We start from the raw sequence: 25046 nt of genomic DNA on the forward strand, positions 1-25046 counted from the left end.
TGTTTTATCATGACAATGGATTTATTTATACTTATGTAAATGTTTAGCCACATGAATTCAAACCACGGATCTCAGATATCACTGATTCAACATTATGTGGAAAGCATACCTGAAATTAATAAACAAGTTAAAGTTATGCTACAATATATCTTGAATGTAAAGACTCCAAATTTATTTTTATTGCAGTTACACAGACACATGGCTTAAACAATATTTACTGCCTGACTGTACATATCCTATATATTTTCTAAAATTAGTGTTTTTATTGTTATATTTTACTTTACTCTATTTATTTATATTTTTTTATCTGTCCTTCCATTTACACTGTTTAACGCGTCTATTATGGAAATTAAATCATTAAAACTTATTTAAAAGGGTTGAACAAGCTGTTCTCAGAGGAAAAGAAGGTATAGAAAGGTGGCAGGGTCCGCCACATATAAACAAAGTCAAACATTATGAATGTGTTGACCTTTAAGGTCAGTTTGTTTATTCATTCATGAAAAAGAAGAGAGTCTGTTTATTTAGTTTGTAGTCAATGAAGATCTTTCTTTTCTGATTTAATTTAATAAATACAGTTTGGACAAAACATAATTATTAGTTGAAACCCTGTTAACTTAATTAAACACATTTTAATTATAATTAGTGGCTATAGTACCTTGGCATACTGTTATACATGCATATGACTCATTTTGGTTTAAAACACTTGTGAATAAAGAAAACAGTGTATGTTTTGCAGCAACCATTTCAGAGATACAATTTTCCTGTAAGTAAGCACTGCCCCCTGCTGGTGTATGTTGACCAAACATGTCACATGTATCTCCTTTTATATGATTTCATACAAAATGAAAAGCTCACTGCTGAAGAAAGTAACATTATATTAACAAAGTCAAATCAATATTTTATGGTTAATACCAGAGGTAGATAGTCTAAATTGTGGTAAAAACACATTTCCATCGTTGCCTGCTTGGGTGAATTTAATGTTTAAATACTCCGGAGTTTAACCACAACTTTCACTCATCCCATTATATGAATTAAAACCTGTGTTTTGTGTCAACACGTGTCTGATTTCTCTTCACACATTCCTCCAAACCGAGAAGCTCGTGACCGCGCGTTTAAAATTCAAGCGTGGCGAGGAAGACTTGTCGTGAGCGCGCACAGGAGGCTTGACGTCACTGAGGCGCCCTGGCTCTCCTGAGCCGCTGGTACCGCTGGCAAAGAGAAAAAAAAGATGGGAAAATCAGATAGACATCTGACGAGGAATTAACATAACATGACGGTTTTTGCAGCAGATTTCCATTTGACACGGGATTCGGCATTGGCACCGTTTTGAGCTCCAGCAGACAACGAGAAAGGTAGTTTGTTTGGTTGAGATTTTCAGCACTGGCTATTGTGTTAGCGAGGAGAAAAAAAATAAGAGGTTCTGCTTGACCACATAATTTGGATGGACTAGCCTCCATATGTCACGGGGAGCTAACGTTTAACATCATGCATTCGCTCATTTTAGCTCTTTTCTGGATGTTAGCGACACATCTGAGTGAAGACAGCCGGAGCTTGGAAACGAAAAGCCGTCAGCAGAGGTGGAGGAAAATGGATATGGTTTGATGTGGGTGTCTTCAAAGCAGGCAGACCCTGTACGGTGGCGTTAGGATCGTACAAAACGCTGTAATTTCCCTTCACTTGTGTCACATATTGACACCACATCTACTGACTTTACCGCCCCAGATATCCTGCCATCTGTTTTACAGGCTGTTGTTTCTAAATGTGTTCATTTCTGCGAGTAGGGAGATTTTTTTTCCCCCTTACGATGTTCACCATGGACAATCCCCTTTTCCCTCCCTTGCTAGTTTTAATCCATAGCGTCAGCACATTGAGAGGGGAAAAAATGGGATTCAGAGATTCAAGATGTTTTCTTCTGACAAAATGTACGAACCAGTTTGACACACATCTCGAGCAAACGGCCACATTTTGGGGCTAACACGTAGTTTTAAAGGAGGAATCGTCAGCCGTTACCGTTAGCCGGTATGTTAACGTAACGTTAGCTGCTAGCAAGGCCACGCAGACTGCCCAGTTTAAATGGCTGTGATGGCAATTCAGCTAAAAACAGACTATAAAACACAACACAAAGCAGAATATGTTGACATATATTAACGTACACAAAGGTCCAACTCTTGTAATGTTTCTTTTAAACTCAAATTGTCCGACAAGGCTTACACTAAGGTTATAACTTACCAACGGTTATAACGTTACAGCACTCAGGTTTGAACCTTTTTGTGAAGGATCCAACTTAAAGTCAGAGGCTCCACATCTGACCTGTGTCCTCAGGCAGAAACATAACAGCTGATTAACTAACAGGGACTTTGTGCTGAGGGACCCCATCTGAGAAGATTTTAGTTCTTAGACGTGACTTTATGCAGTTACATAACTGTCTGTACTGCATGAGGGTATCCAGTTGAGACAGGGAAACCTCAGCACACATTTCTGCTCATTCCCACTGTGCTGAATGTTAAAAGTAGTCCACTATTAAATAAGCTATCCCCCCACTTTGCTCAAAGTGGATCGAGGCCCCTCTGCTGACCCTCTGTTGACACCACAGGGTTGCAGAGTTTGGATTTGATGCTGCTTTGTCAATTTAACCTCCATCAGATTTTATTTTACTTCATATTAATAGCATGTCTTAACAGGCAGCGACTGTGCTTTCTTTGCAGATTGGTGTCATAATCTTTAACACTGGATAGCTCCTGTATGAAGAGGAGAGTCTGTCAGCCTCGTCTCAGCATCAGACCTCGTAATTTATCATGAACATTGTGTCCACGGGCTCCAGTTGAGGAAGGATTAGTACCGCATATTCTCACAACCTGTGAAAGTCACAACTACAAGATCAGCAAGAATATATAAATCTATATATATATATATAAAGAGAAACTTGAGGCCGTTCTTCAGTTTTGCGATCAGCTTCGAAGATGTACGGTAGTGCCCGCTCTGTCGGCAGAGGGGATGCCAACCATAGTGGAGGAAGAGATGGAGGTGGCACTGGAAGTCAGGGATCTGGCCGTTCCCCTCGCCTTCCCCGCTCTCCTCGGATGGGACACCGTCGCACCAACAGCACCGGAGGCAGCGGAGGGGGTCCTGGAGGACCAGGAGGCAAGACGCTTTCCATGGAGAACATCCAGTCCCTCAACGCTGCGTATGCCACCTCAGGACCAATGTACCTGAGTGACAATGAGGTTGCCATGGCAGGTGACCACATCCCAAAAAGTGGTGGGACAGTGACGACCATGGGGAGGCAGAGGGTGACATATGGATCAAGGGGCAACAACAGTGGAGTTGTGGCTGCCAGCACCCCCAACATCTCCACCTCAGTGCCTGGCAATGCTGTGCTGCCAGCAGGCATGATGGCAGGTGATGCTCTAGCTTTTGGGGACCACCACATGGCCTCCACTGTGCCCCATTCTCTAAGGCAGGCCAGAGACAACACCATACTGGACCTGCAGGCCCAACTGAAAGAGGTATTTTGTTCATGTATTTTCTCTATCAATAATGTGGAATTTTTGACTTGCTAGGTTGGACAGACCACCTGTACGGTATTTATTTGGCTTTATCCTGCTTCCTCAGGTCCTGCGTGAGAATGAGATGCTGCGGCGAGAAGTGGAAGTTAAGGAGAGCAAGCTCAGTTCCTCCATGAATTCAATCAAGACCTTCTGGAGCCCAGAATTAAAAAAGGAGCGAGCTCTCAGGAAGGATGAAGTTTCTAAGATCACCGTCTGGAAGGAACAATACCGCGTGATTCAGGATGAAGCACAGGTGAGTGTTGGCTTATATTTATTTGGATAGATGCCTTTGCCTCAAAATCCTCGCTTCTGATATCATCATCTCATTTTTCTCAACATCCAACATGTTTGGATGAAAGCATCTCTCCCAGCTTGGGTGTCGGCTTTAGTACAAGTGTGTTTCTCTCTGCATAGGTTAGAGGCAGTTTTTGAACATCTAGTTAATCCTCTTATATGCCACTATATGCTCATGCTTAATAGATGAAAGAGTCCATAAGTCTAATGGCGGCATTAGCATTTCTGTATGTTTTAGAAATTGCTGGATGTGGTGAACAGGATAAAAATGTGGAGAAGGTACACATTTAAAACTGTGTGTGTGTGTGTGTGTGTGTGTGTGTAGTAGCAGTAGCAGTAGTAGTAGTTGTAGTTTAACCATGGCAGAAAATAAGAAACTAATCTAACAATGTTATCACATGTAGCAGTGCTAACAGAGCTGTTGTGAATGGCACTTTTGATTCAGCATTTTGTTTACGTGCCTTACAAGAGGATTACATTTAATGTCGTCTGACTGTTCACTGATGACACTATACATTGAAGGGAAATGATCGAAAAACAGACAAACACATGTTACACATTTGTCTTTCGATGGAAACCTTTACTAAAACTGTAGAACTCACTGGTATGGTTTCATCATATTCTGTAAAGGATTAAAAGTATCTATATTCTGTGTGACTGTAACGCGGTGTCGACTGCTTTGAGTCCTCTTTAATTTTTCAATTACATGATTTTATCAAGTTCATCCGTCGTTCCAGCTTTTTTAAAACAAGGTGTGAAACTTCTAGTATGAGTCTTCGCACCTTCCCTTCCAATACCTGTCAAAATTTAGTATACTGGACTTGAATATGTGTTGCCATTAATCCAAATGGCTTCATTCTTAATTTTAGGTGTGGAAGTGTTCTCTGTCGGTTTTTTAATTTTTTTATCTTCAATGGCTCTGTATCAAAAGTAAAGAGACACTGGCATTGATTAATTCGAGGCCAATTCCTTGTTCTCTACTCTGTGTCATCCCGCACACACGTTTTAAAAATATATACTTAATACTGACAAGTGAATAAATATAGGCACAACATCTTTTTTTAAAACCTACAGTATGTTGTGAGAATTGTGCAAATTGTGTTTCATTAATGAAGAGAAATAGTCTTTGTTTCGCTGTGATTCTTAATGGATGGGCAGATCTATATAATTTGCTGTTTTCACTCCTGCTGAGTCACAAAATCACACTGTGGACTAATTTCCCAGTAATGCCCGACTAGTGCAGGGCTAATCAGTGGGTGCTATAATTTAAAGATGTCTGCTTTCATATGTCAGCCTCCACCTCCCACACTGGCACGAATGCAATGGAAAGCACAGACACACACATGCACACACACACACACACACACACACACACACACACTCGTAGGCATTTGGCTAATTACGGCTTCGGTTAAACTGCTCGCCCTTTTTGAACGCGGGTTCAGCTGACAGTGAATACGTCTGCAAATGTATGTTAATGTTTATGTGTATTGTTTTGCTGAGCTTCTGTGCTGATACGTGTTGCTGCCACAGCTTTTCCAAAATCATTACTTGATTTTTTTTCTTTATGACAAGTGGCAGCTATTACCTAGTCTATAACGGTGGGAAATGGCTATCATCCTCTTTTTCCCATTAGGAAAAAAAAAAGTCAAATACTCCCCTAATAATCATCACATATCTCTTGCTAAATACTCTGAACTACATGGATGAAATCACCAAGGATAATTTTCCTTGTCGATTCATTTGTTGGATTATTTTCTCGATGAATCAGTTAGCTGTTTGGTCTATAAAATGTCGATCAGTGTTTCCCAAAGCACAAGATGATGTCCTCAAATGGCCTTTTTTGTCCACAACCCAAAGATATTCAGTTTAATGTGATAGAGGAGTAAAAAAAAAAACAGAAAATATTCACATTTTAGAAGCTGGAATGGAGTTTTTTTTTTTTTTTTACATTTCTTCTTTAAAAAATGACTCAAACCAATTATTGGATTATCAAAACAGTTAGCAACTTTTGGTTAATTGTCGTTGTAGTAACCGACATACAGTAGTACTAAAGTTAGTGGAGCAGATATTGGCACATTTAACATTTTGTCTTGTACACAGTTTGTCCAGTGCTGTGGTTGAGCTGCAGCAGACGTTTGTGTGCACTCTGTCGTTCCGAGTTATGACCTAGTATTTGGATCACATCTCCTATTCTTTGTGCTCTCTCAAACACCTGACTGTTATCTCTCCTCGGGCGGGGAGACCGAGAATATGAGGGCTGAGGCAGGTAGAAGATGTGTGTGTGTGCGTGCCCGTGCATGTCCGTGCATGTATCTCCTGTGCCTATATTGGGGGGGGTGTCAGTGCAGTCACAGCAGTGAGTCAGCCTTAGTCACGGGGTGGAGACGGCGATGGAGAGGGAGGGTTTAGTGAGAGGAGAGGTGAGAGAATTGGAGGGAGGAGATAGGGCGAGAGCAGGCAAGGTAGATGAATAGTGTGTGTGTGTGTGTGTGTGTGTGTGGAGGAGAATAGTGTTTGCCGGTGGAGGGAGAAGGAGAGAATGACAAAGGAAGGAGAGGGAGGGGTGCTGGAGGAGGAGGAGGAGGAGGAGGACAGAGAGAAACGAAGGCAGACACTGACTTCTCTCTTTGTTCTGTCGTCTGAAAACGCTCACAGCTGGTTCACACCAGAGTGTAACACAGCCTTGTGTTACTGTCTCAGAGCAGCTCTGCCAAGTGTCCCCGGCGTCAGATGCCACAAACAATGCAATACTATACTGGGCTGATTGTGTTTCACCACTTGTATTTCTCCGTGCATGAAATGTAACACTGTCCACAAAGCACGGCTGTTGGGGGTGCATCTGTCAGGGCATCGCTACATTTTCAGTCATGATGAGAGACTTATTTTTAACGGGCTATAACACAATATTCTGCCAGGATCTGGATCAGGATATTCTGCCACTGTATTATTCAAATAATCAATACATTTCCATTACATCATATACCCTATGTGTACATAATTTTGTAATAAAGTCCATCAAACAGACATAAGAACACTAACAAATGCATATTGTTTGTCTCCAGCATCTTCAGATGACCGTTCAGGCTCTTCAGGATGAGCTGAGGATCCAGAGGGACCTGAACCAGCTGTTCCAGCAAGACCCCGCCAACCAAGGCCGGGACCTGGCCCTGACATCTGAACCCACAGAGGAGAACTACCGGCGGCTACAGGCCGAACATGAGAGGCAGGCCAAAGAGCTCTTCCTCCTCAGAAAGACCCTGGAGGAGATGGAGTTGAGGATTGACACGCAGAAGCAAACCCTGGGAGCCAGAGACGAGTCCATCAAGAAACTTCTGGAGATGCTGCAGAGCAAAGGTTTGTTGGCCCGTAGATTCTGATTCTTTTACAATATTAAAGTCAAAAGAAGAACCAGCAAACTCTTCGAAATAATGAGTCAGTATGTTTCTTTTCAAACGTTTCGGGTCTCAAAAGTTTTTGCTCTCGGGCTACTCGGACAAAAGAACTAGCCTGCTTAACTGACATGTCTTCAGAGTATAATGGGTGCCGACCCAAAGATCACAAAATATCAAATGAAGTCGTCAGCGCTCACAGAGAAGTATGTCACGCTTCTAACACTTTCCTTACTACTGATGCAGACTAGAGCCCAAGGGCTGGAACACGTCTGTTTCCTTCTGCTTCTGTGAGGCGTTAAAAGTGTTACAGGCATACCAGCGAGTGCAACTTCACTTGATATTTTGGTCTCATACTACAACTTAAAGCTATCCCCATCAGCTCCACCCATGCTCTTTCCCACACTGGCCAAATATGGGTTACTTTGCTCCATAAACTAACCACGATTCATGCTTTAGGCTCAAGTATGCGTCTGAGGCTAAAGGGCTTATTCAAACCCCTTTGCATAGGTGTCTGCCAAAATACATGCATGTTATGTTCTTAAGGGCAAAAAACCTATTTAAACTCCTGAGTTATATCTCAGGAAGTTTTCTTTTGTTATTTGTTTTTATGTTGGCTGTGGGGTTGTGAATCCAGTACTTTGAAAATGTCTTTCCCTGCTGAACAGATGAGCTTTTGTCTGAAGCCCCTGTGTTAGCCTCTGCGAGTGAACCACATGGGTGATCACGCTCGGTCTGGCTGTTACAAAGACTTCAGACTGCATAAATGTCTTTCTTCCAACTTCAGGGCCATCTGCCAAGGCATCAGAGGAGGACCAGGAGCGGACCAGGAGACTGGCTGATGCAGAGATGCACAGGCATCACCTTGAGAGTTTACTGGACCAGAGAGACAGAGAGATTTCTGCACTGAGAGAGGTACTGTCTGGTCCAACTATGGGAAATAAAACATTACATGTTATTGGACTAGTTATGTTGATTGTCCTATTTATTCAATGATATAAACTGCACTTTGATATCTCATCCAATCCAGCAGGAGCTGCACCGTCGATATGAGGGAACCCCTGAGTCCACCAAAACTAAGGCTCTACAGACTGTCATCGACATGAAGGTGAGGACTTGAATAAAGAAGTGTGTTGCGGTGTTTCGGTCACACGTGTCATGCTATTGGTGTGAACTCCGCTTTATCAACCCCAGGATGCAAAAATCATTTCAATGGAGCGGGGCCTGAGAGACATGGAAGAGGAGCTGCTAATGCTGAAATCCAATGGACTCCTGAGCTGCGAAGAGCGTCAGGAGGAGATGAAGCAGATGGAGGTCTACCGCAGCCACACCAAGTTCATGAAGAACAAGGTCTGAGACGAGTTTAGTTTCTGGATCTTACAATCAGGAAGGCACAGACTTTAATTTGCTAAGTGTCATATCCATCCTTCATCGTCTTTCTTTCCCCCCCGGCCTCATGTTTTTCAGATGGAGCAGGTGAAGCAGGACCTCTCCAGGAAGGACACTGAGCTGCTCGGTTTGCAGACCAAGCTGGAGACCCTCACCAACCAGTTCTCAGACAGCAAGCAGCACATTGAAGTTCTCAAGGAGTCCCTCACTGCCAAGGAGCAGAGAGCCGCCATCTTACAGACAGAGGTACAGTAGATGCATTTCTATACACTACTGACCAGAGGGCTTTGCAATATGTTTACAGCAAGGGCACTTTAAAGGGTATGTATATCATGCACAGAGGGGAGAGACTTGTTCCTCATACTTTGGACTGGTAGTACTGAAAGCACAGAATTTACCATATGTTAAGGAGGTTGTCTACCTTTTCCTGGCCAGGTGGACGCCTTACGTCTGCGCTTGGAAGAGAAGGAGGCAACTCTGAATAAGAAGAGCAAGCAGATACAAGAAATGTCAGAGGAGAAGGGCACACTCAATGGGGAGATCCACGACCTCAAGGACATGCTGGAGGTTAAGGAGCGCAAAGTTAATGTGCTACAGAAGAAGGTGATTTGGACTACGAGCTGTTTCAAAAGTCTTGTTTTGTCTAAAGTGACCACGAAAATAGATTCATTATACTGTAACATGTGACGTGTGGCTGATCATTTGCTCTGCAGATTGAGAACCTCCAGGAGCAGCTGAGGGACAAGGAGAAGCAGATGAGCAGCCTGAAGGAGCGAGTAAAGTCTTTGCAAGCGGACACCTCCAACACTGACACTGCTCTCACCACACTGGAGGAGTCTCTTGCAGAAAAGGTGAGTTTATGTCTGCATGTTAATTAGCGATACAACGTTACATTTGTGAAGGCAGCACGTATGTGATCGTTGTCTCCGCCTCCTCTTAGGAGCGCATAATTGAGCGTCTAAAGGAGCAGCGAGATCGAGATGACCGGGAAAAGACGGAGGAACTTGACTCGAACAAGAAAGAACTGAAAGAGTTAAAGGAGAGACTGAGTTTACTGCAGGGAGACCTGTCAGACAGAGAGGTGAGAAACGGATTCAGGAACACGAGTTCACACAAATACAGGCAAACTCTTGTTTACTGTGGTTCTATTAATAAAGTGAAGCTGACTGAAACGAGCGTCAGGCTTTTTCCATTAGTCTCTTTTTCGATGAGTCACGGAGGCCTGTATTAAATCTAATGTATTTTCAGTCTCCTCAGGCTCTGTTAGTTTGATAAGCAGGAACAGGTTCATCTATATTTCTGTCTGTCTGTGTGTGTATGTGCAGACGTCTCTGTTGGACCTGAAGGAGCATGCATCATCCCTGGCCTCCTCAGGGCTAAAGAAAGACTCCAAACTCAAGAGTATGGAGATTATCTTCGAGCAGAAGAAGGAGGAGTGCTTCAAACTGGAGAACCAGCTTAAGAGAGTAAGATCCTTCAGCACTAACATGATGTTACTTAATGCTTTTCACTCATTTAACACCGACCTGGGGACACAGAAGCGAATACAGCTGCTTTCTAACTGGCTGCCCGTCTTTTGTCAGGCCCAAAATGCAACCCTGGAGGCTCAGGCCAACACCGAGCTGGCCGAGCGCATTAAGAACCTCGAGCAGGAAGTGGCTCGCCACAAAGAGGACTCTGGGAAGGCCCAGGCTGAGGTGGACCGCCTGCTGGAGATCCTTCGGGAAATGGAGAATGAGAAGAATGACAAGGACAAAAAGATCAATGAGCTGGAGAGGTGGGTGGAAACATGGACGTTGGTGACTCTCTGGAATAAATAGTGTCTCTAATGATTCTATTATGTGCTGTTTTTGTGGTGTTCGGCAGCTACAGAGCGTTTTCTACTGTCTTTTTTCGTTCTCCTGCTACTTTAGAGTTATGACCACTAAATTGTCTTTCAGTGATATCATGTCACTCTGGAGAACGTTGCCCCAGAGCACATTAAATAGTGGATGTTATTGTAATTTGGAAAGCTGCCATTTGGCATTTTAGCAGTATTGCTTTGAAAGCTGGTAGATAGTAGGTAGGTACGGCTGCAGTCGTTAAAGGCAAGCCGTCTTTCATGTAATGTTTGCTATGTTTGTCTTCTACTTGTGGTGAACCATGTGACTTTATGACACAGAGTCAAAGACACCACATAATCCTATAGCTCTTTCTCTTTTCTTCATCTTCCTGGCCTGAGTCTGTTTTTCTCTTTACTGCTTTCTTGTCTTTACACCGGAAACCTTTCACCCCACCAGTTTGACCTCCAGGTTAGTATTTGCTTCTTCGTCTCTCTCTCCCGACCCTGACATCCTTACTCTCCTTTTTCTCACATTTCTCTCCCTTGTTTTTCTCCAACTTTTACCCCTCCATAGTATGTGATGCAGCAAGCAATTGCTTTGTCTTAACCTCTTGAACTCTTTGTCTTTTCTCATACTTCTGTTCATGCTCATTGTTCCTGTTTTCCCTTGCTTTCCCCTGCTTTATTGTTCCCTCTCACCCTAATATCAGAGATGGATTTTTGCAGGTCTGTTTAAAGTCTGTAAGGCTTTGCTCATAACTGTTATGTCAGAATATTTAAAAAAGGGGATCACATCTCTTGATGGCCATATTTGATTTAGAAATAGCTTGTATTTGCTACCTGACACTGTATTTACTTGGCATGCAATTATCATCCTATCCAGATTTACTTGGTTCATATCTGTAATCAAACATAAGACATTTGCACTTTTCCCCAAGTTACCGACAATATAAAATTGGAGTGATTATTTACATGTACATGTCAAGTGGGACAATAGTCTAACATATACATAACATGTATCTTCTCCCATGTATGGTGTCCCTGTAGGCAGATGAAGGACTCGACGAAGAAGGTGGCGTCTCTGAAGCACAAGGAGCAAGTGGAGAAGAGTAGGAATGCTCGACTCATGGATGAGGCCAGGAAGAGGGAGGACAACCTGTCTGAGAACTCACAGCAGGTGAAGGTGAGGATTGGACTGTGCAAACCTCGCAGTTCACATTTTCTGGCACCAACTTACTAATCCACCAATCAGTCCGGTTCAGTTTTGTGTTTCCATTATCAAAAGTCGTGGATGGGACCAAAAGAACCACTCTGTGCCATCTTGATTTTTGACACACTACCTAGAACACTGATCCAATACTGAGAGGTGGAGTGAAAACACTGCATACCACTGATTGGTCAGCCTTTTGTCTCACTGCCTGCAGCAGAGAGATGATGAATGCTAGCAGAGGAGAAAAAGGTTGCCAGTCTGTAAATGTCGTCAGTCGGGCAGTAATGTACAGTGTAGGTCACAGTGTGTCAGTTTATAAAAGCAGCAGCCTCTCAAGAGATCTAGCGTCAAGGTACAGTTACCATGGGTTACGTAAAAGGTTCAAAGGGTGCTATACTTTGGTGGAGACGTAGCTTGAAAACATAATCCTACATCTGTTCTGAAGGACACTCTGCGTCAGAAGGCGGAGCGCATTGAGGAGCTGGAGGAGGCCTTAAGGGAGAGCGTTCAGATCACCGCTGAGCGAGAGATGGTGCTGGCACAGGAGGAGGCTGCCAGGTCACTGCAGGAGAAACAGGTACACAAAACAAACACGCATAGCACACGTATGACAGTGCCGTATTAATCAAGCCACAGGAGCACACCTACAGCACATGCATATTTATACACTGATAAAGGAAACGGCTTCATCTACTGAGATTCTTCTCCCTCACCTGTTTGCTGCCGCTGTGGTGTTTCTCCTCCTTCCTTCGCCTCCCTCCTCTCCTCTGGCCTCCTTCTCTTTCTCATTTCTTTCATTTTGGTTTTCTCTTGTTTTCTCTCTGCTGCACACCGCCTCTCAGAAGCACTCACTCAAACCAATGCATGAGTCCAACCTCGCCCAAATTAAGTGGTCCAAGGTATGAGCCCAGTGCGTGTGACCTCCAACAATGACGGGGGTTGACACACTAACCACAACGCCTCTACGATTCATGCAGTCCCGTACAACCACCCTGCAGTTTTTCAGGACTTTTATGTTGTTGGATTGCATTACGTTGTAAGGCGTTGCTGTTTGCAACCTGTGTAATTTTAATGTGATTTTGTTTACCTGCTGTTTGCTTATGAAACAAAGCAATGCTGAGTAGTTGTTCGCTCATACAGCACAAAGCAGCCAATAAAATGTATCATTTGTGGATGAATTATTCACTCTTTCTTTCAGTCAATTGTAACTAATTCTTATTGATATGAAACAATGGTACTATTGTGCCCTTTTATATAGTGAATAACAGGTAAAAGTTATTGTAGTGCTGTAGTTTCAATGGTATCTGTGTTTATAGTTTACTCAGTCCTTCCCAAAAAGCACACATTAATTCTGCTGCCCCTGCCTCTAATTAGAGCTCTTCATACTGGCAAGTCATGATAAAAAGCCCAATGCAATCACTGATGGATTTGGGGGATCTGTTTCACTCTATTCATGATTGAGTTGTTGTGGTGTGTGTGTGTGTGTGTGTGTGTGTGTTCCCAGATGGAGGAGCTGCTGGGGGCCATGGAGAAGGTGAAGCAGGAGCTGGAGTCGATGAGGGCTAAGCTGGCCTCCACCCAGCAGTCTCTGTGTGAGAAAGAAGCACACCTCTCAACCCTGCGAGCTGAGCGCAGGAAACACCTGGAGGAGGTGCTGGAGATGAAGTAAGACACACACACACACGCAGTAGGGTGGAGTAGACTGTGGAGTATCGATTGCTGCCTTCATCTTGTAAAATGTCATCCAATTCTAGCCTTCCCCAGCTGGTGGGATGATTTTGCACAATGAATAATAAATGATAATTGAGCTATTTACTTGTGTGGTTAAATGCCATGTTGTTCGATCCCCACCTAACAGGCAGGAGGCGCTGTTGGCTGCTATCAGCGAGAAGGACGCTAACATCGCCCTGCTGGAGCTGTCCTCCTCTAAGAAGAAGAAGACCCAGGACGAGGTGGCTCTGCTGAAGCGGGAGAAGGACAGACTGGTGCAGCAGCTCAAACAGCAGGTGGGGAGGAGGCTGCTGCATGATTGAGGGGTTGTCCTGTTATTTCCATTTATCTTTTCTACACTCCTCGCACACAATATGTTCACCAGTAGGGAATAGAGCTCAGAGGTCTTATCAGGAAACCCGTTGGAAAAATTGGATGTCAGTGTAGCTTTTCAGTAACACAGAAGTTTGTGTTATCACCAGACTGCAAAGTTACAAGCCAAATTCCAGTAAATTATGCCTTCAGCATTAAAACCCTTGAGGTTTCTCTGTCACACTGGGGGGTAACTTTTTCTCTCAGCAGTATTTGAAGTCCCTGGATGTAGACCACCATACTCTCTCCCTCTAACCACGAGCCAACCAAAAAGTAACCTAAAACAATGGCTGCATATGAGACGGGCTTCCCTGTACGCTGGCTGCACACAAAGGTTTTATATTTGTGCGGTCTCTTTCTCCTAAATCTTTGCCAGCCTTATTTTGAAATGTAAAGTGGGGTAATTACATAAGATTCACCCAGTCCTCTCGATTCTGTATACAAAATAGATTTGAAAAAGAGATATAGTTCTCTGAAATGCGGTATATTAATGTTTTGACCAGCATGATGATGAGGAGTCAAACATTACAGTTACGTTCAAGTGTTAGAACAACCGGGGGTCTATATTTGTTGTTGGTTTCCTGATGCTTAGAACATTTTACTGATCTTGGGGCCTGTTCGATACATTGACATTGAATAGCACAGGTGTAGATAATAAGATAAATGATGGCTGAATTATCATTAAGCTGGTGGTGGTGGTGTTGTGCATGCTGGCACACTGTCATGACTTACAGGGAGACTTGAATAGAAACGCCTGTGGTTTTCTTAGAATAGAATAGAAACACCTGTGAGTCACAATATCTGCTGTGAAAAAAGGCCTTTTGTCTGACTCCTGTTGGTATTGCTGGACTCAATTCTAGGACATTGCCATGTTGGCAAACCTCAGCTTATTTATGCTCAAGTTTTTCATTCCAGCCTCAGATATCTCTTTTTAATGACACTGAAGGATTTTTTTCATTCCTACCAGGCTTGTTCTGATACCAATAATAGTATCAGAAATGCCTCCGGTGCAGGTTATGGAAGCGTCTATGCGATCTGATACCATGTAAATTATTACACTTCCCCGTGCGTCCTATACACCTGTATGCAACTTAACAGATTTTGTTTTAGCAAAAGTAGCCGATGGTGATGAGACCCATGTGCATCAAATAGAGTGCCTGAATCAAAAGTGCTTTAAAGTAGTTTAAACTGGATAAAATGCTCGTTGTACTCCTGCTGCTTTAGAGCAATGAAGAAGAACTGGATTTTTTCACTGGAGTCTAATGTTAGTCAGAGCTAGCTAAATGTCAGCAACTTATGCTGGAAAAGTAGAAGTAAAATGATGGAGCGCATGCAAGGCCTTAGCTTTTTCAAAGAATTGGTATTTATTCCCAGATCTTTTTTTGTGTGTGTGTTTTGACTGTCACACTAGAAATTCAAAGAAAGCTCTATGGCAGTCGTTCTCTGTATGCATTTGCTCATGTTTTACAAAGTGTTTAACCTTTAGCCAATGGTAGCAATCGTATTATATTCATACAGAGTTGTTAGTTTACAGCTTTAAAAAATAATTCAGTTAAATACTTTATTTTCATGTCAACACAGTTGGTATGGATATGCCTGTAGTAATAATAATAATAATAACAATAATATAAATACTTTTTAATGCTCTGGTATCTGGTCAGTACTAAGTATCAGGTGATATGTGGTATGGGAATCAGTATCGGGTAGGAAAAAATGTTGATGCAACGTCTCTAATTCTTACTGTGTTTATTTCACAGACTCAGAACAGAATGAAACTGATGGCCGACAACTATGAGGACGATCATCTGAAGACTGCCCCTGACCAGACAAATCACAAACCCTCTCCAGATCAGGTAGCTTAACCCAACCACCAACTCTTCATCCCGGACAGCTTGAATAAACGTTCTACAGTTGATCGGTTACGTCTGTCGTAAACAAGGTTGAACTGTTGCCTGTTGGATGGAAGTTTTCTTCTGTTTTATAACTTTTTTCTTCTGTATACACACTAACCAAATGTTCCTCTCTAATGCTGCGATTGGCTTACCTTGTGGCTAACAGGATGATGAGGAGGGTATTTGGGCATAGCCAACCTTTTGCCCTCCCCCTCCCCTCCTCTCTCTCTCAGCCATTTTGTTCAGAAGGGTGAGCTCGTATGAAAAGCCAAACCCGTCACACCGTTCTTCTCCATCGGTGCTCTGTGGCATGTTTACTCATCCTCACTCACTGTGGTTTTCCTTTATCCGCTCGTCTTAATGTTGATGGTCATTGTTGCCTGGTCTTTTCTGTGACGGCACTCATCCTGTGCTTTAACAACACTGTTCATTTTTTGCTTATTATTGGCTGATGGGACGTGGATCAGTGGCGTGTGTTTGTGTGTTGCATGCGGGAGCAAAGAGGATGAGATGATCGTGATCCTTGTTCAGTCTCACTCTAAAGCATCTTAGCTTTGCATGGCATTGCTCTGAAACTAGTGATTAGCTCCTCACATTTTGACCCACACTGACAGGTGCTGCATTGGGTATTGGACGGTTTAACCTCAGTGTAATCAGCGGTTGAGTAAGTCGCTTTAAGACACTTTGTCGAGCTGCACATACTTAAATGACACAGGATTCTCTAGAAGGCTGGCTCTAATGTGAGATGGTGATGGGAGCATGCATGCAGATGATGATGTTTTGATTTTCTCCCATAAAACACTTTTTTGTGTGTTTTTGTGTCTTTCATTACGTTCAACCATCGAAACCCTCACTAAACTTCCATGAAGTCTAAAGAAAATGATTTCTTCCTTTCGTTTTCTCTCATATTTAAATTTGTCCCTTACTGCTCTGCCTCCTCACACTTTCTTCGTCTTCTTCCTCCCACCCTGCAGATGATCCCCCCTCTTCTAGCCCTGTCCCAGAACCGCAGTAAGCTCAAGCTCTACATCGCCCACCTGACGGACCTCTGCCATGACCGGGACCCCAGCATCCTCAGCCAGCTCACGCCGCCCTCTCACTACCACCACAGCGACCCAGAAGACTGGGAGAAGGACCTCCAGAAGATGACTGTCGAACAGGTAGAGGAGGAACTCTCAGTCGCTCTGTTATTCATCTCTGCATTTGTAATTACCAATTTGTAATATAATAACAGGTATATTAGCCTGAAGAAAACCCTAGCAGGCGTGACATGCAGCATCTGCAAGGTAATACTTTGAGGCAACAACGACCGTTAAAGTTACGTCACCTAAAAGTGCTTGTTTTTCTCGTTGACATGCTGAGGTTGTTATTCAAGTGACTGACAAAGTTACGGAATTACGATTTGATTTTTTTATTCCTCCACCGCATATTTCTGGCCATAACTCAAGAATTAATACAATAATTACGATAGAATTTGACATACAAATATCTTATAGGATAAAATGAAGTTACTACATTTGATATCCAGAAGGTCAGAGGGTAAATGAGCTGTGACATCATGATATTTTGCAAATAATGTTCTGAGCATCACCACCACAGCTCAGGAACAGCAGCAAATGTCCCCACTATTGTTTAATTCAATTTAAAAATCTGAGTGTTCCCATTGGTTGTTTTAATCAAGCAAATGAGTTTAAAAAAAAAGCCTTTTTTAGTTTTAGAAAAATGCAGAATTTGTTGACGCTTGGAAACTAATTCATGCTTTTCTCTCCAGTTGGAGCGAGAGCTGGAGGTGTGTGAGAAGGAGAGCGGAGAGCTGCAGGAGTACGCCAACTCTGTCCTCCAGCAGATCGCAGACTACTGCCCCGACATCCTGGAGCAGGTCGTCAATGCCCTGGAGGAGTCATGCTGACAACTGACCTCAGACATAACCTGTAGCTGAGCCCCCTACCTCCACTCAATGAGGCTCCCGGAAGGATGAGAGAAAGCTGGGGCATTATCTCGCCCCACTGAGCTCTTCTTCCTCGCTCCCTTCGTCCACCCCGTAAAAAAAAACAAAAAACGTTCAAGTGCTTTCCTGTCTCGTGTGCCTCTCATGTCAGGCCTGCAAAACTGAATTGGGGATGTTCACGAAGTCTGTGGCAGTGTTGTCAAATACGGCAGATATCACAGCGGGACGAGAAGTTAAAATCTATCCCTTTAGCATTTGTGAACTCACCAAAGTCACCTTCTTTGCTTAGAAAAATGTCATTGCACACCTGTAAGTCAGGGACAGGTGCGTTGGGAGAGAAAAAGGAAAATCAGATGAAAGAAGCAAACTTCCGCACAAAGTCTTGGAGTATACTGCCAACCTTCCTCTCCCTAGACGGCTTCATTCAGAGCAGGAAGTGCTGGATCAAGCACAGTTACCTTCCTCACTTCTATCTCAGTCTTTTTAGATTCCTGTCACAAATCCTTCAAGTTTTAAAGGGGTAAACGTATTCCTTACACGGGGCAGGAAAGCACTTCATGTCAACTGGGGAGCTGCTACATCTAGAGGGGAGCAGAGGGGCTGAGTTCAGTGGGCAAATCATGGAGCCATGTAGATGCTTGTTTTTGTATTTTAGTCAGTAACTAGTTAGAGATGCAGCTACTGGTGGCCGATCATCCGAACACTTAGGAAACGCCACTTTTTTAACCAAATAAAGCAGCACGTTCTCCAAATGTTTCCACTCCCAGCCTCGGAGCTGTGGACGTGTCGCAGTTGTAGCCGAGATTAAGTTGTAGGTACGTTTTTACTGTGCAGTCTGTGGCTGGGTCACTGGCACAAGAGGGGGATCAAGGCCCGACCTTTGGCACAGATCAGAGGTCGGCTTTTTAAGTTCTCAAATAGGAGTTTGTGTGTGAGAGAGAGAGGAAGCAAAAAAAAAAAAAAAGAGCTTTTATTCTGGGTGACGTATTAAGTTTTTGATGGTTTTGCACACAACGTCCACTTGATTATGAGGTATGCAATGTTTCTTTTGAGAAGTGGCCTTTGAGCATGCACAGAGATCAGTACTGGACCTAATGCAGGGATATTTGTTTCTCTGTAATATTGGTGCTAAGGCATGATGTAAGAACTTTACGATCTGATCCACTGATCATTCAGTCTCATCCAAAGTTTCTATAGATGTTACTTAAAGCCCACCTGATCTTTAGTTTGTCGACTGAAGAATACAAGCGACGCCCCCTCCGTTTCTTTCTTGTATTTTTCAGATCACTTACAGATGCAAGTGATGCCTCTTTTATTGTATTTTTTGAAATCTTCAGGGCTGAGGTTTTTAATTACTAAGTGCATCTACATTTACAGGAAATGAAAGTCACTTTTCAGCAGATTTTGACTTTTTAGATCAGTTTGTAAATAACGTGATATTTAACACGTACAGTGACTGAATAAAGGTAATTAAGTGGAAGGTGTTGTGCATTCTTTTAAAAAAAAAAAAAAAATCTGAAAAAGTTAAAAGCAGTGCAGTTGTCTTTTGTGTCCAATTTTGTCTCCGGGACAAAATGTGTGTGTGTGTGACAGTACTGCCATAACTTGCGGAAAGTCATGTTCTATAGAGATATATATAAATATAAAACATATATATATATATAAAAATGTTTACTGTATGGATATGCATTGAATGTTTGCACAGAATCTTGAAGAGCGAGCTGCTCTGAACAAAAATGACCGTCGAGTTAGCGTCCTCAGCAGAAACTGAGGAGAGAAGTGTCAAAAAAAACTTTTTGTGTCAAAATAACGTGTGAACTACAAATGTTTTCAAACCGTGACTGTGTGATGGGAGAGTACTTTTCTTGCATTTATTTCTAACCGTCATTTTTTTTTATTATATTTTCACCACACGGTGATGTAAATGTATTATCCTGAGACTCCAGTGTTGTTGTCTTTTTACTTCTGACCTGTTCTGTCGATAGTTTCTGTTGCTTGATGTCAAAGACAGACTGTGCCTGAAGGATTAAAATAGTCTCCAACCATCATGCCCCCCCCCCCGCTGTTATGAAAGGAACATAATGTTACGAAACAAGTCGTGAAAAAGTTCTTCTAACAAACATCCCATGTATTGTTGATCACAGATAAATGAGGGTGGGTGGATTTTTTTTTTACTAAAACGCACCCCTGGTTTTTGGAGGATGTTAGTTGGATGCTTATTTTCGTGCTTCTTGTCCGTCGAACCTCTCTGACGCGAGATTAATTTCTCTGCGTCCCTTTTAACCCCTCGCCTCTCACCACTGGGTTCAGAGGAAGACGAGAGCATTTTTTTTTTTTTAGAAGTGTTTAATTTCCCTTACTTTGGCCTTTGTGTCCCCGCCCTTGCCTTAACGTCTCGTCTTCTTTTTCTCGACTCCTCACTGAGGAACACAGAGCTGATTAAGGGGCTTCTGTCAACTTCATGGTATTTGTTTTCATTTTTTCTTTTTTTTTTTGCATTTGTAATGAGAAATGTACTGCCTTCTGTCTGTTCGTGTTAAGAATCAAACTGTGTAAAAAGAAAGCAAAACAGACATGTTTGTGAGTTATTTGGATTTTGTATGTATGTAAATAAATAAATTATAAGCCTTGGTTTCTTGTTTCTCTTTTTTCCCCCCCAACTAGCCTCAAACATTTACAATGGACACCTCTGTTCATTAACTTTTAAAGAAAGCTCCACCCAAACGCATGAAAGCTTTATTCTTTAACCAGAAAACAAGCCCTCCATTTGATTTCACATTTGCAGCTGCTATATATTTAAAGGCAAAAAAAGGGACTTTTAAGTGGAGTTTTGGTGTAGAGCTCAGAAATATATCAATATTCTGTTGTTAATGTGTTATGAGACTATTTACAGTCTTAGATTTTGGATGTTGTGTCGTGATGTGGCAGAAGTGTTGTCTTTGTGGGTTTTAAAGGCTGCATTGCAGTAAAGCTGTGTCATTTTCCGAGCTTACCAGACTGTTCCACTTGTTGTAATACTTTCCTTCACCCGCTTAGTCATTATATCAACATCACTGACGATTGTTTATCAAAAATCTCACTGTGTTCAGATTTCACCACTTATCAGTAATAAAGTTATATAAGTCAGACTTATTGAGAACATTCATTACAGATGGACCAGGGTAGTACCTTGATAAATGGGCTCTGAACCCAGGTTCTGGGATGCAGATGTGCATCATGTGATGTTTTTCCTCATGCCAGTGTAATTCAGCAGGATAGCTGAAAAAACCCACTTGGTTCTGAATGTAAATACATTTTTCTACAATATACCTTTTTATAATTAACACAAAGACTCAAACATCCAGCGTTTAAATTTTAAGTATGTTTAAGACATATGAGGTGTGAAATGATAATCTCCATCTTAAATTACATAATTCAATCTAGATTTCATTTAGTTATTTCCCCCCTGAGATACTAAAAGTAAGAAATCAAAAGGCACTTTCCTGATTATCTTGTGCAGCAAATATATAAAAAGAAATGACTTGAGTTTTACAGATGAAAGACGTGTCCTCAACAGCTCAAAACTTAAAGGTGCACTACGTAGTTTTGGTAAAGAAATTCATACAGAAAGGTAGAATAGAAATATCCGATATAGCTCCCCAACTGAATAAACAAGCCGTCTTGTCCCCTCAGAGGTGAATAAAGTCCCGAGAATACAGCTTGAAGCTAGAAAGATGGCTACTTAGGAGGGTCCAACAAATATAAACTAAGTATAACAGTATAAAATGTGTTGTCCTTTGAGGACTGATGAAAAACATCTTCCTAGAAACCACATATTGCACCTTTAAAGATCTACGGTCATAATCATAAATCAACTTACGAGTCAGACACACAAACTGAAACATATTGGCCATCTTTATTCATAAATATCACTACTGTATGAATATAAAACAATCTTAAATTACTGCTTTTTTAAACAAATACTCTGACACTATCGTTGGAAGCTCCTCAGGAGAAAAACCACTGATTAACAGTTTTAAGGTATTGCATATAGCCTTGGCAGCGGTTAATTACTACGCCTCACTGTAGTTGTGTTGATGATCCTTTGACAAGAGTAGCATACGGGAACATCTGGTACACACTCGTTTCCTCAGGAATATGAAACTTAGCCAACTATACATAGGTAAACAGAGACAGACAGGAGTGATCCGCCCACTTCAATTTGAAGTACAATTTTGTCAACAACAGTCATTCAATACAAAAAATATTGGTTACGTAAGTAAAAAATACATCAGCCGAAAAAAAAAAGGAAAAAGAAAAAGAAACATTCTATCAAAACTTCAATACAAGGTACTCCAGCCTTTTCTGTTAAGAGTTAAAATGCCTAACTATTATCTGAATTAGATTCGTTTTTAAAAAATATCAAAATCTCCATTGGTACGTGAGTCACAAAAATATGCAAAGTAATCTAGTATTCAGTGATAGTAGGCACTCCTGTGTTTGATGGGTGAGGTAGCTAGATAGTAAGAACTGTACACAGGCTGAGATTAAACAATGCACATCAACAAGAGAGCACAAGACTGAAACTGAAGGGTTTTTTTAGTGGAGTATTGCAGCGGAGATGAACAATATTCCAGTGATCGATGCCGAGTCCCTCTCCTTGTTTTTAGTCACAGTATAGAAGGTAAAATTAAGAATGGATACAGGCAGTCCCTCTCAGTACACAGCTGAGAGCTATACACACTGACTAGGAGAGCTTTCACCTCACTCTCTCACTCTCCGTCATCTGCCACAGTCCAAGGTTTAACACTTTAAGGCACGGGAGCTGCGTTATCCTCTCCAGACCCCTCTTGGTGATCTTAGTACAACCGTACAGATCAATCCCCGTCAGCTGGGTCAGGTGGTCAGCTATCAACTCCAACCCTTTGTCTGTGATCCTCACACACTGTCCAATGTTGAGAGTCTTGAGTTCGTGCATCTGGCGTACCATCCTGTTGATGCCATCATCACTGATGTGGCAGGAGCAGAGGGAGAGGGACTTGAGCTGGTACAACCCCTGGGCGATGTACGCCAGGCTCTGATCTCCAATCTTGTCACAGAAGGACACGTCCAGTCCCGACAGCCGCAGGGAGCCCATAGCCAGATGCATGATCCCTGTGTCACTGATGTTATCGCATGACCGCAGATTCAGGCTGCACAGGTGGGTCATATGCGACAGGTGGATCATCCCTACGTCTGATATCCCTCCACAGAAGCTGAGGTTGAGCACTTTGAGCTTGTTCAGGCCCTTTGAGACGTGTTTGAGAGATAGGTCGGTCAGCTTCTGGCAGTCCTGTAAGGTTAACTTCTCCAGGGACAGGCAGCCCTCCGCAGCGCTGCGGGTCATGCCGGACAGGTGACCGATGCCCACATCCGACACATGCCTGCAGCTGCGCAGGTTAAGGCTCTTGAGTCTGTGCAAGCCCCAGGCAATGAGCAACAGGCCCGTGTTTGTGATGTTGCTGCAACCCCCGAGTTCAAGCACCTCCAAGTTTTTGAGGTACTGGGCGATCCTGCCCAGGCTGGAGTCAGTGATCTGTTTACAAAGACTGAGGTTCAGCACCCGCAGGGATGGGATGTCCTGCACAAAGGCATGTCCCAGTCCGTTGTCCGTGAGGTTGAAACACCCACACAGGTTAAGGCTTTCGATGTGCGGCATCCCCTGAATCACGTAGCTCAGACTTCTCCTCAGGCTGAGAATCTGAACTTTCTTGATGCCCCTGGTCTGCAGACTGGGGAACAGAGACGGGTTAGCCCGCCGCAGATGCAGCTTGGCTTCCACCCCCCTCCACACGGACTTGTGGTAGGACGCGTCTCTCCAGGCCGCGCACACTTGGGCTACTCTCCCTTTGTCTTTAACGTCCAGATAACTGAATATAATGGCCAGGATCTCCGGGAAAAGGCACGATATGTGTGTCTCCATTTCAAACATGACTGCAGGTTGACTGCTTGTGGCAGCGGAGGGTGGGTTTGTGGGCGACAATACTGTCGTGGTTAGCTCTCCGAAAGTCGGCGAAGTTGCCCGCTGGCTCGGCAACGTTAGCTAATGTCAGCTAGCGTACGAACAGGCTAACCATAGCCAGTTAGCTTTGTGTGTAGCGTAACGAAAGTCCACCCATCTTGTAAGAGCGAAGCTTACTTTTTATATTCAACAAGAAACAAACAAAAAAAAAAGTCCGCTAATGGCAAAGTCCTGACGTTGGCAGCGTGGATGAAGAAGCAGGAGAGGAAAGGCAGCCGTTATATTTACCTAGCAGGCTAGGCTAACGCTACAAGCGCTAACGTTAGCAACCGTCGGAGTAGCATTAGCTGTCTAAACTTGTGAGCTTCAAAGCCGAACAACCTCCTCGTCCGAGCCGTCCGAAACAAGTCTTCATTTACTCCTGCGCGTCGCAAAGTGTATCCAAGAACTTCATCCGAGCGTAGAAACTTTCCTCCTTCACCTTCCGAGGCATTTCCAGCAGCGTCGGATCATCCCGGATCTCTACAAATGAATAAACCAGCTTATTAGCTTGTAGCGAGGTTAGCCACCGGCCAGCGGCTCCTAGTGGAAGTACTCAGCATCGTTACTATTACTGCTGCTGGCTGCGTTACATAATGTTCATAACAATACAGGGCTGACCGTGAAAGTTACTGTAATAATAATAAAACAAACTAACTTAAACTTAACACATAAACAAACTAAAAAACAAAAAAGAAACTGTTTGTTTTCATGACTGAGTAAACAAACTGACCTTAAAGGACAACATACTGTTTTAATTTGTTTATGTGGCGGACCCTGCCACCTCTCTATTTTCAAACAGTGTTCTGGGACCTAATTTTCCTCTGAGAACAAGCTTGTTTATTCAGTTATGGAAAGATAAATATATCTGAGTTTGTATTATTACCTCATTAATATTGTAAATATTAAAATTCTGAGTTTGCATTTATTCCCCAAAACGACAACGTGCCCCTTTAACGACAACATCCGGATAAACACACACACCAAATGTGATTATGTTAATGTACAATACAGGAGCAAAGAGATAGTAAATGCAAATGTGATTTCTTTAAAACCTAAAGCATCACCAGTTAATAAACATGAAAAAATACTAATTAAAATGTAATCATTCCAAAACCAGCTCAGTTTTTATCATATCAACCAGTTTATCATCCTGATCCTTCATGTTTATAACAACAACAACACAACAAACAAAGCTGTAAGTGTTTAATACAGTCTGCTGGTAATAAATAGCAAGTTTACTGACATACTGTACATATACAGTACACGGTAGGCATGCAGTAATAATACTTTGTAAATGCTAGGACTGGGAGATAAAATAAATAATAAAATAATACAATATTCTGATTAATTACCTCAATATTTTATGAGCAATATACTATTGATTTTGCAACAGTATTGTAGGCATGAATATTGGTACTTCCACAATGATTTTTCTGATAAATAATCA

The 25046-nt window shown here is 42.6% G+C and overlaps 3 protein-coding genes across 5 annotated transcripts in view; 1 reads left to right on the forward strand and 2 right to left on the reverse strand.

Annotated features, from left to right (window-relative positions):
* LOC311264190 (serine/threonine-protein kinase WNK1-like) overlaps positions 1–2251 on the reverse strand; it is a 30793-nt gene extending 28542 nt beyond the window's left edge. The window contains exon 1 of the mRNA XM_084364848.1: positions 2230–2251. The gene's annotated coding sequence lies outside the window, so the exon portion shown is untranslated. The remainder of the gene's footprint in view (positions 1–2229) is intronic.
* On the forward strand, positions 1148–20208 carry LOC311264192 (ELKS/Rab6-interacting/CAST family member 1-like). 3 transcript variants are annotated; one of them, XR_014623440.1, is made up of 20 exons: positions 1148–1352; positions 2706–3506; positions 3613–3801; positions 6908–7199; positions 8022–8149; positions 8268–8342; positions 8429–8584; positions 8702–8869; positions 9059–9226; positions 9337–9474; positions 9564–9704; positions 9949–10089; positions 10207–10400; positions 11493–11628; positions 12101–12232; positions 13160–13320; positions 13514–13661; positions 15495–15590; positions 15796–15879; positions 16604–16691. XR_014623440.1 is itself a non-coding variant. In XM_084364856.1 (20 exons), exons 2-20 carry the CDS (start codon positions 2961–2963, stop codon positions 17536–17538), a joined length of 3336 nt encoding a protein of 1111 aa, XP_084220982.1. In that variant the 5' UTR covers positions 1149–1352; positions 2706–2960; the 3' UTR covers positions 17539–20208. The 3 variants fall into 3 exon arrangements, 2 of the variants coding, with proteins under 2 accessions (XP_084220982.1, XP_084220983.1); XM_084364856.1 differs by lacking the exon at positions 15796–15879 and adding an exon at positions 17401–20208 and having other exon boundaries at positions 1149–1352; positions 8265–8342; positions 16604–16789; XM_084364857.1 differs by lacking the exon at positions 15796–15879 and adding an exon at positions 17401–20208 and having other exon boundaries at positions 1149–1352; positions 16604–16789.
* A 1245-nt stretch (positions 20209–21453) lies between these two features.
* Positions 21454–24147, reverse strand: LOC311264136 (F-box/LRR-repeat protein 14-like). Its single transcript, XM_084364748.1, has one exon. It carries the CDS (start codon positions 23525–23527, stop codon positions 22316–22318), a length of 1212 nt encoding a protein of 403 aa, XP_084220874.1. The 5' UTR covers positions 23528–24147; the 3' UTR covers positions 21454–22315.
* Between the last annotated feature and the right edge of the window lie 899 nt (positions 24148–25046).

This window comes from Pagrus pagrus, assembly GCF_965226575.1.
Source record: "Pagrus pagrus genome assembly, chromosome: 10".
NCBI lineage: Eukaryota > Metazoa > Chordata > Actinopteri > Spariformes > Sparidae > Pagrus > Pagrus pagrus.